The 12,095-nt window shown below is 32.9% G+C and overlaps 1 protein-coding gene across 1 annotated transcript in view; it reads right to left on the bottom strand.

Moving 5' to 3' along the window:
- The window catches only part of rasa2 (RAS p21 protein activator 2), a 162,698-nt gene that overhangs the window by 107,378 nt on the left and 43,225 nt on the right, over positions 1 to 12,095 (bottom strand). The window contains exons 8-11 of the mRNA XM_073850642.1: positions 11,613 to 11,689; positions 9,389 to 9,490; positions 3,401 to 3,554; positions 2,949 to 3,103 (exon numbers count right to left, since the gene is read on the bottom strand). Coding sequence (XP_073706743.1) covers positions 2,949 to 3,103; positions 3,401 to 3,554; positions 9,389 to 9,490; positions 11,613 to 11,689 — 488 coding nt within the window. The remainder of the gene's footprint in view (positions 1 to 2,948; positions 3,104 to 3,400; positions 3,555 to 9,388; positions 9,491 to 11,612; positions 11,690 to 12,095) is intronic.

The following is a 12,095-nucleotide window of genomic DNA, read 5'->3' as shown; positions in this document are numbered from 1 at the left end:
ATTTTCATGCATATTACTAGCATAGTGACTGTGTATTAATACTTTTAAAGCACATACACTGTAAAAAATGCTTTTCTTAATGAGATTTTTTGTTTAGTTTCCAGTCAAAATATCTACAAAAAATTCTTAAATCAAGAAAGATTTTCTAGATGAGTAAAAAATATTGTCTTGTTTTCAGAAAAACAAGTCAAAATTAAGTGTGTTTTTGCTTTAAACAAGCAAAAGAATCTTGTTTTTTGTGTGTTTTGACCCCATTGTTTCAAGCAAAAACACACTTAATTTTGACTTGTTTTTTCTGAAAATAAGACAATTTTTTCTTTTACTCGTCTAGGAAATCCTTCTTGATTTAAGAATTTTTAGATATTTTGGCTGGAAACAAGACAAAAATCTAATCAGTGTATTAAAGCCTTATTCTGCCAGACCATATTTTCCCCCTACCCCATACCTAAACTAGCTTACTAACTGTTAAAGGAGTAGTTGACTACCAGAACAAAAATGTACCCTTTTGTCATACAAGATGTTCATATCTTTCTTTCTTCAGCCAATAAGAAATTATGTTTCTTGAGAAAAACATTCAGGATTTCTCTTCATATAATGGTCTGCAATGGTGCCCCCGAGTTTGAACTTCCAAAATGCAGTTTAAATGCAGCTTCAAATGACTCTAAACGATCCCAGCCGAGGAAGAAGGGTCTTATCTAGCGAAACAATTGGTCATTTTTTAAACAAACTGACAATTATATACTTTTTAACCTCAAACGCTTGTCTTTTCTATGTCCGCGTAAACTCTGTTTTTTCCAGTTGAAGAAAGTAAGGGTGTGTCAAAAATTATTATTTTTTTTTTCCCCGATTTCAAAATCATCCTACATCGCTGCAGAAGTACCAACCCAGTGTTTACAAAGTAAACATACAAAGAAGATCAAACGCCCTTTACAAAAAAAATAAATAAATAAAAAAACAGCGATGTAGCTGTTTAAGCTGCATTTAAACTGCATTTTGGAAGTTCAAACTCGGAGGCACCATTTAAGTCCATTATATGGAGATAAATCCTGAAATGTTTTCTTCACGACTGAAGAAAGACAGACATGAACATCTTGGATGACAAGGGGGTGAATACATTATCTGTACATTGAGTAGTTCACTTCCAGAACAAAAATTTACAGATAATTTACTCAACCCCTTGTCATCCAAGATGTTCATAGAACAAGAAATTATGTTTCTTTTCTTTCTTTTTTTACATTTATTTTTGGCATTTTTTTGCCTTTATTGTGATAGGACAGATCAGAAGTGACAGGAAGCAAAGTGGGAGAGAGATGGGGGGCGGGATCGGGAAAGGTCCTCGAGTCATGATTCGAACACGGGACGCCTGGAGCCCAACGGCGCTGTATGTCGGCGCGCTGCCCATAAGGCTATCAGCGCTGACAAAATGATGTTTCTTGAGGAAAACATTTCAAGATTTCTCTCCATATAATGAATATGTATGGTGCCCCCAAGTTTGAACTTCCAAAATACAGTTTAAATGCAGCTTCAAAGGGCTCTAAACGATCCCAGCCGAGGATCGGCTTATCTAGAAAAACGAACAGTAATTTTCGAAACAAACTGACTTTATATACTTTTTAACCTCAAACGCTTGTCTTTTCTATGGCCGCGTGAACACAGTTTTTTCTGGGGCAATACAGTAAGGGTATGTCGAAAAACTCTCATCTCGTTTTTTTCCCCAACTTTAAAATCATTCTACATCGCTGCAGAAGTACCGACCCAGTGTTGACAAAGTTAACATCAAAACGCTCTTTACAAAAAAAGGGTAAAACAGCATTGTAGGACGATTTTGAAGTTGAAGAAGAAAACGAGACGGGAGTTTTTCGACATCCCCCAACTGTATTGACCCAGGATCGCACAGACTACGCCTGCGAATCACATTAACAAGACAAGATGACCATTTGAGGTTAAAAAGTATATAAATTGATTTGTAACCAATCATTTCTGGGATTGTTTAGAGCCCTTTGAAGCTGCATTAAAACTGCATTTTAGAAGTTCAAACTTGGGGGCACCACTGAAGTCCATTATATGGAGAGAAATCCTGAAATGTTTTCTTTACGACTGAAGAAAGAAAGACATGAACATCTTGGATGACAAGGGGGTGAGTCCATTATCTGTACATTTTTGTTCTGGAACTGAACTAATCCTTTAATGAGCGGCAAATTAGGAGTTTATTTAGGAGAAGTTATTTACAGGGTTTCTGCAGGATTTTCAAATCTTATTTAATGCCTTTGAATGCCCTTTTTAATGCCATTTCTAACATTTTTAATGCCACCCGCAACCAATAACTAACACGCCTGTGTATGAATGCGGATATATTATAATGCATTTTTTTCATGCAGTCTTACAATGAGGCAACAATGAACAAATATTACTCTGCCGAACATAATTAGAAATTGATCAGCGTTATTTGCCGATTTCTAAATTCCTAATATCATCAAGAATATCTTAGAGGCTAAAACTGGCTGCTTTAAAAAACCTGTGTCACACATTTTTTGGACCAGCCAGAAGCAATTACCAAACTAGTTCCATGTTTATCATACTTTGCGACAGTGAATCAAAGTTATTAATTATACAGGCTATATTCAAGATAAATTGGTAATATTTGTTTCTTCAACACGATCTAAAGTTTTAATGCCAGTATAAAACAATTTAATTCTTTTTAATGCCATTTAAGGCCTTTAATTCAATTTAATGACTTTTAATGCTTTTTAATGCCCCGCGGAAACCCTGATTTAGTTAGTTTAAGTATAGTTAATAGTGAGAATAAGACCTTTAAATAAAGCGTGACCAACAAAACAAAATTACAAAACAAAAACTATGCATATTAACAAAGAAAAAACGTAATAAAAATCACAAACGAAATAAAACAAAAACTATGTATCTGTTTGTGTGTGAATGTGACACTGAACTGTGTATTCTCCAGCTCCAGAGCAGCAACAGAGGTGAGAAAGGGCAGCAGTCTGTTGTGATGGAGCAGCAGTCTGACCACAGGAAGCAGTGCTTCATACCCCAAACTCTCTCTGCAAATATCTCCCAGAACATGAGCCGCTGATGCTGAGATCGGCTAAAGACACACACAAACGCACACAAAAAACGAAAATATGTTATGCTAATTGAGCATGGCTGACAGTCTTAAAGAGACAGTTTGCCCAAAAATGCAAACCATGTCATCATTTACTCCTCAACCTGTATGAATTTCTTTCTTCTACTGAACACAAAAGAAGATATTTTGGAGAATGTGGACAACAAAACAGTTTGAAACAACTTCAAAGTGAGTAAATGATGACAGGGTGAACTTTGCCTTTAAGCCTTGTGTCAAAGTGCACAAAGTCTTCCAGATAAAAAGAGGACACTATTGTACCTTGACGTCCGGGGATTTGAGCATTAGGTTGCGGAGGGCCGTGTAGCAGCCAGAGGGCAGGACGTTGTCCTCTGTGTATGTTACCTTCAGACGTAAAGAACCCAGATCATCTGGCTTCGACTTTGTACCGTTTCCTTTCGGTTGCAGCAAGTACCTATGAAGCACAAAAAAAGCACAAGGTTTTGCCTTTTTAATGAGCAGTGTCACACAGTTTCATCATTTAATATGCTGTGCTGTTGGATTACACCACGTATACGAAACTTTAATATAAAACACACAATACAAAATGAAGCATCATTGTGACTACGAAGACAACTATGATTATGAAGCCCTTTTTTTATTTAGTCATTAAGTTTCTGTCAGTTTCCATGAATCAGTTCAAAGTATTTCTGGAAACACTGTATCAGAAAATTCTGGTTGGATGTTGCGCCATCAGTCAGTGTTCACAAAATTATTTGTCATATAGAAAAATGTTTTAGTTGTATATATGTGGTTTAAATCCTGCTACATATATGGGTCAAAGATGTAAAAGGGTTTAAGCATAAAAACAAACAAATGCAATACTGCTTTAAATTGTTGTTGTTTTTCCAAAAAAAAACATTAAAAAGTTTTCTGTTTTATTTCATTGCATTTTTGTTTTCGTTTTTTCTAAGCAAAAAAAAAAAAATCATATATTTTTCCCTAATTTACAGAAAATACTGACTAAAATGTCATTCAGTGTCAATCTTGTCAGGCATACTTACAACAAAAATCAATTTAAGACATTAAAAGATGAATTACTTTCACCCCAAATACTAATAATTTGTAATTCTACGTAGGTTTTGCTCATATGTCAGTAAGAATTTTTAACTCATTTAAAACACCATCAAATTTAATATGCTCCCTAATTTATTTATATATTTTATTATGCGCAAGTCAGAATAAACATGTTGTTTGAATTTTTACATAAATATTATATGAATATGTTAAACTCAGTGACAATGTAACATTAATTCAACCAAATTTTGACATTTTATTCTCCAAAAACCTTAAAAGTAGACACTTTGCTTACATTTAATGTGCTTTCTATGCACATAAAATCACTTTTGTAAGTTTTGTAAAACATAGACATCTTCACTACATATATATATAGAGAGAGAGAGAGAGAGCAAGGCTTTATTTTTGGGGATCTTTGATAAATAGAAAGTTCAAAAGAATATAATTAATTTGAGATAAAAATATTTCGCAACATCACAAATGTCTTTATAGTCACTTTTGACCAATTGATTGCATCCTTGCTGAAAAGGATCTTTTTTCTTTTATTTTTAAAAAGTTGTATTACCCCAAACATTTGAATGATCACTGTTTCTACCAAAAATAGCTTTCAGCATTTCTTGAGCAGCAAATCAGCATATTAGAATGATTTCTGAAGTATCATGTGACACTAAAGACTAAAGTAATGATGCTTTGATCACAGGAATAAATTAGATTTTAACAGATTCATAAAACAATTTAAAAAAAAAAAAGTACAAATTGTAATAATATTTCACATTATGATTGTTTTTGCTATATTTTGTTATTAAATAAACACAGCCTTGGTGAGCATAAAAGAGTTATTTTTTTCCCCAGTTATTGATTAAAAGCTCTCCTGTCCCCATGTTGAGAAAAATCAGCAGTAAGACGTTACTTTAGTTCTAGAATAAACGTGAACATGCATTAATTCATCAATACAGTAAAACCCTAAAATGCAACTATATGATGCAAACCTGCAATAATTAAACATGTTAAGTACTACAAATATCCTTTATGTGTTTAATGCCATTTTATTAACCAGTGTCTTTGCTTCTGACCTTTAATGATCCAATGCAACCATACTAAGAAGCAACTTATTGCTGAGGAGTGTCAAACGTTCGTCTTCTGCTGTCTGAGATTTATTAAATAGCAAAAAGTGTTAAAAAGCTGGACATTTTTAAATTCTAATTTGTGTTGGCTCTGTTGCCCAGTGCTAATTTAAAACCACAAGATTTTCCTGCCGGCATTTTTCATTCTTTCTATATGCGTGTCCGACACGTACCGCGTATAATTTTATCCTTTGTGTCATTTGCATTGCTCAAACTACAAAGCACAGGAATTAGTGTGGCAAGATTGCATTTAAGAGTGTCAGCGTCTGTGTGTGAGTATGTGAGCTTGTTTTATGCTAGGTTCATGCAAAAGCTCACCCACGCAGTAGACTCACTGCCCTCATTCAAAACATGCAGATCAGTATCAACAAGTTCCCTCTCAGTCTACACACACACACACACACACAAATGCACGCACATACGATGTTTACACAACACTACCGGCAGGACGCTGTGATCCACAGTCTGAGGACACAAGGGAAGCGGGCAACGGAAGCAATCCGCCCCAAAACACACACACACCTACACACACCCACAGTCTGTCGAACGCTTCTCCACAAAAACATCAGATACGAGACACGACTGCAGCTGCAATCATGGAAGCGGCGGACATTGCAAATCTCACAATGCGTGGCCTTGAGTAAAGGCCTGTAGAGTCAGTAATGCTGAAGCATGTTCTTTTCAGCTCTGACGTCAGAGAGGTGGTGCTCTCACGCCTGATTGGGCAGATAAGAGCAGTGCAGAGCTGGGATTGGCTGTTATCTCCCTTCCTCATCTGTTCATCAGTATACCTCACTCAGACTGTGTATGACACTTTAAGTGAAAAACTGGTCACACTTCACAATAAGGTTCTATTTGCTAACATTATAATGACAATGAAAAACACTTCTAAAGCATGTATTAATCTTTATTTATGGTAATACTAGCAATTACTAATACATTATTAAAATCAAATTATTTTATATGAACCGGCCTGAATATACTTTACTTTTTATGTACTTCTCAGAAATGTGTTTTATAAACTTCTCAGAAATATACTTAAAATGACATTTAAGTGTACTTGACTTAGACTTAGTCTAAGTATATATGATCTCTACTTGTGCTCTGAGAATCTGTGTTTTCATTGTTATACACTAGGGGCGCTATTGCAAATCTTCTGTACAGAATTTCCAAAACACAAGTGAAGAAGAAACCGAAACAACAGATGCTTCCACATGTAATCTAACACAATCGTCAGACATAAAACAGCATCAAAACCATAGATATGGAAAACTGTGAAACGTTATGGAATAAAATGTCGACCCATGAAGAGGTAATAATGACTGTCAAGCTTTGGGGTGTTGATCGATGTTTTGATTATAATAGTCTTTTTTTGTAGCTTTTTTGTTCAAAATGTTGTTTTATTATTTATTATTTAATTATAAAACTTACCCGCATTTAAGTGTTTATAAACAAAGAATGCATGAAGCTAGAATAAAATGTTTTTGTTTACAAGCAGATACCTTTGATGTTTTATATGTTCAGATATTCATTTAACAAAAATAGGGACATAGTAGTATACTTAAAGTATGATGTAAAGTTCACTAAAGAAAACGTACGAGTATACTTGCAGTATAAAACTACTAAACTAGTAGTTTACTGATGCTATACTTCAAAGTGTACTAAAAATGCATAAAAAAGTATTTAATTAGTAAACTGTCAGTATACCTATAAGTTCACTTTTAGTATACTTGCAGTACAAACTGAAAACATAGATGTAAACTAGTTGTGTACTCAACGTTTACTACTGTTTTACTTAAAAGTATACTTTTATATATTAGAAAGTGGGCCGATTTAGTCCCAAGGAGTATTGAAGGAGTATACTACTAGTACATTGATTTTTGTATACATACTACATAAAAATATTTAAAAAATTACTTAAGTATACTTAATAAAATAAACTTGAAAGGGAATTAAATACTACAGCAAAACAAACATAATTTCTACATGAAAAAGTTCAAGCCAATAATTAAAAAAAAATAAAAAGTAAATTTTATATATGACCAGTGTTGGGGGTAATGCATTACAAGGCAAGTTACATAATCAGGTTACTTTTTTCAAGTAACTAGTAAAGCAACACATTACGTTTTAATTTACAAGAAAATATCAGAGTTACTTTTCCAAATAAGTAAAAAGTTACTTTTTTCCCCCAGTTATTGATTAAAAGCTCTCCTGTCCCCATGTTGAGAGAAATTGTGAGTAAGATGTTACTTTAGTTCAAAAATAAATGTAAACATGCATTAATTCATCTCACTCACTAAAAAAACAGATTTAGTATTTCTCCAAATAAATAAAAACATCTGGAATTATGATGCAATAATTAAATATGTTAATTAATCCCAAAGTATCCCATTTTATTAACCGATGTCTTTGCTTCTGACCCTTTAATGATCCAATTCATCCATACTAATAAGCAAAAAGTACTTAAAATAAAACTACCGTTTTTTTTTTTATTATTTTATTTTGTTGGACTTTCTTCTTCTGCGGTCTACGTTACAGACATAAATGTATTTTTCCTTCATCGTGAGGCTTTTGGTGTGAAAAGGCTCTTACATTTGCCAAAAACAGAAACAAACAAGCAGACACTGCCCAGATTTAAAAAGTAACGCAAAAGTAACGTAACGCATTACTTTCCATAAAAAGTAACTAAAATAATTAGTTACTTTTTAGGGAGTAACTCAATATTGTAATGCATTACTTTTAAAAGTAACTTTCTCCAACACTGTATAGACTCAATTTTAGTAGATATTAAAGTGTAAATATCCTATACTCAACTTTTCTGATACTAGTGTTTCCATCATGCATTGGAACATGAGTAATTAAGAGGGTTGATTTTTTTTTGCAGTTTTACAGCTGTGTTTTACACTGTTTATCATTGCTTTGGTTAGGTTGTTAGGTTTAGTAAATTGCAATGTTGTTACATCTGGAGTTCATTTTCTACTTAAAATGACACATTCATACTCAAAAACAATCCACAGAATGTTACCGACATTGTGAACTGTGTACCAAGTATTGAAGCCTGTGTGTGTTCGAGTGAGTTTGATATTACGATATGATATCTACATGATATCTACATTAATTCAGTGCTATACTGAGTAAAATCAAAGCTTTGACTAAGTAAAAATTACTAAAATTTTACTGGCAAAGTTTAAAGTTACTTATTTTCTTTGTTAAATTTACTTAACTTAGCTATGCAGATTTTACCCTTACTTAGGCAAGCAGTCTAAGTTTTACCCTTACCAAAAAGAACTATACTTCAAGTTTATTTTATTAAGTATACTTAAGTAAAGTTCAAGTATATTTTAAGTATACTTCATGTAGTAAGTATAAAAAATGTCAGTGTACTAGTAGTATACTTTTAAGTGCACTATTTCAATACTCCTTGGGACTAAATTGGCCCAGTTTCTAGTATATAAAAGTATAATTTAAGTATAACAGTAGTAAACTTTGAGTAGTTTTCAATTTGTACTGCAAGTATACTAAAAGTGAATTCATAGGTATACTGATAGTTTACTAATTAAATACTTTTTTATGCATTTTTAGTACACTTTGAAGTACAGTCTCAGTAAACTACTAGTTTAGTAGTTTTATACTGCAAGTATACTCGTAAGCTTTCTTTAAGTGAACTTTACATCATACTTTAAGTATACTACTATGTCCCTATTTAGGTATTAATTTGTATATATTTTGTTATATGAATATCTGAACATACAAAACAAAAACAGGGTATCTGCTTGTAAACAAAAATTCTAGCTTCATGCATTCTTTGTTTATAAACACTTTTTATTTAGTATTTGTCAACTAAATTAACACTGCTGTATTAAAATTAAGGATTTTTAGGGTCTTTTGGGGTACACATTTTTTTTCTTTTTTTTTCATTCTTTTTTTAGTAAGCTTACTGTTTTTTTTAAATAGATTAATAACCTTGACAAAAAATTACCTTCAAATTTCTTTCAATTATAAGCACTCATTAAAAAGGTTTATGTAGTTGCATAATTTTGTTACCGACAAATTGAATATTCAATATATTGGCCAGTCCCATTTCTACAGTAAGTATATCAGTTCTTACCATGCTCTGTGGACATGGTCATTTCTCAGGATTTTCACAGATACCCGTGTCTCTCCGAGGAACACGTCCTGTGCCAAGTTACCATTATTCCACAGCTCCACCCTGCATAGGAGAGTACAAGAGAGTACGCATTAGCTAAATGTTCATTTCCGAACACACAAACAAAAACTCTGTTTCAATGAACTCAACACACGATTGAACTTCTCCCATTTTCAGTCAAACTGAATCTGAAAATCAGCACGCAGAGCACAGACGCAATCGCATCAAAGTGGGTTAGTCAGTTTTGTCTCCACTATCGAATGAAGCTTTATCTCACATCAAACATGCACACAAATAAATTGCCTTTGAGTGGAAAATAAAAACCAACAACACACCAAAACCATGCATAAACACACACACACATTAGTGTCATGATCTAATGTGCCGTCTGGTGGTTTCACCTCTTCTTACTCTTACCTGTCAGCTTCTGCAGAGGGCTATATGGGACAATTCAGAGTGGCACATTATGCGTCAAATCAGATCAAAGCCACATTCATCAAAACATTTGTGACATCCAATCAAATTAGCACTCACCCCTTATTGCCATAATCATCCACAAACAGTCAGTATGAGCAGTTATATATATGGCAAGCTGTTTTAGCCTAAAATATACTAAGCGTTTCTCATCGTAAATGCATTTTAACAAGTAACAATTCAATTAGAGAGCTCTATAATCCAATTCCTACTAGTTATAATTATAGTTAGAGAGCACTGTAATTCAATTCTTAATAGTAACAATTCCAATTAGAGAGCTCTACAAATACAATTTTACTAGTCATATGTCTCCATTGACTTCCATTCATTTTTAATTACAGAACTCTACAACTAAATATTTACTATAATTCCAATATGAGAGCTCTCTAATTCAGTTTTTACTAGAAAGAATTCCATTTACAGAGCTCTCTAATTCAATTGTTACTAGTAAGAACTGAATTAGAGAGCTCTTTAATTCAATTACAGAGTTCTGCAATTAAACATATCTTTAATGTGTTTTTTTACTAGTAAAAATCTATTTGTAGAGCTCTCTAATTGGCATTGTTAGTAGTAAAAATTGAATTATAGAGCTCTCTAATTGAATTGTTACTAGTAAAAATGCCATTACGATGAGTAATGTTTACTATATTTTAGATATTTTAGGCTAAAACAGCTTGCCATATAAATGCTGTTTAGACAAAACAATAACAAAATCAAAAGTCTGGATCTAGTGAAAGGAAGCAGAAGATCAAAGAAAACAAAAGAGAAGAGAAGAGAAGAGAAGAGAAGAGAAGAGAAGAGAAGAGAAGAGAAGAGAAGAGAAGAGAAGAGAAGAGAAGAGAAGAGAATTATGGCAAGCCATTTTAGCCTAAAATATACTAAGCGTTACTCGTCGTAATTGCATTTTTACTAGTAACAATTCAATAAGAGAGCTCTATAATCCAATTCCTATTAGTAACAATGCTAATTAGAGAGCTCTTTAAATCATTTTACTAGTTACAATTACAATTACAGAACTCTACAACAGAATTTTTACTAGTAACAATTCCAATAAGAGAGCTCTCTAATTCAGTTTTTACTAGTAACATTTACATTTAGAGAGCTCTTTAATTCAATTACAGAGCTCTGCAATTAAACATATCTTTAATGTGATTTTTTACTAATAAAAATTTTATTGTAGAGCTCTGTAATTGCATTTTTACTAGTAATAATTAAATTAGAGAGCTCTCTAAACGGAACTGGTACTAGCAAAAACTGAATTAGAGAGCTCTGTAATTGGAATTATTTCTAGTAAAAATTGATTTAGAGAGCTCTCTAACTGTTATTGTTACTATTAAGAATTCAATTGTAGAGCTCCCTAATTAAAAATGAATGGTAGTCAATGGAGACATATGACCAGTAAAAATTCATTTGTAGAGCTCTCTAATTGGAATTGTTACTAGTAAAAAATGAATTATAGAGCTCTCTAATTGAATTGTTACTAGTAAAAATGCAATTACGACGAGTAATGCTTAGTATATTTTAGGCTAAAACAGCTTGCCATATATATGCTGTTTAGACAAAACAAAAAAACAAAAGTCTGGATCTAGTGAACGGAAGCAGAAGATCAAAGAAAACAGAAGAGAAGAGAAGAGAAGAGAAGAGAAGAGAAGAGAAGAGAAGAGAAGAGAAGAGAAGAGAAGAGAAGAGAAGAGAAGAGAAGAGAACTCACTTGATCTCTAGTTTCTCTATGTCCTCCTCCTCCACGTGAAAATGCGACCTCCCTTTGTAACTGCTTGACCTTGTGACCTGTGAAACATTGTGAATTTATAGTTTTTTCTTTTGCACAAAATGCCAAACAACATCTTAAGCTCCACAACCAGTCCTATTTCTCGATTCTATTTCTAAGATGTCCATAGAGGGTTAATAACATTTATAATAATTTATTGAATTTGATAGATGTCTCTCACATTGTCCCACAGCATCATTAAAATAGTGTAGATTATTGTACAATGTTTAATAATAATAATTTATTCTATTCAGTGTCCATTTCATTCATTTAACATATTATAATATTGGGGACATCCAAGTTATTTGACAAACTTGAATTTTTATTAAAAAGGTAACACGATAGGAGAGACAATTTGGCCATTTCTAATGACTGGGGTGGGGGTGTTTCCCCCCTCGGTGTCTATTGTGGTTACGACCCTGATTT

The sequence above is a fragment of the Garra rufa genome, chromosome 11 (genome assembly GCF_049309525.1).
Source record: "Garra rufa chromosome 11, GarRuf1.0, whole genome shotgun sequence".
Classification (NCBI taxonomy): Eukaryota; Metazoa; Chordata; class Actinopteri; order Cypriniformes; family Cyprinidae; genus Garra; species Garra rufa.
Note: the sequence above shows the minus strand (reverse complement) of the source record. Positions and strands in the feature narration are given on the sequence as shown.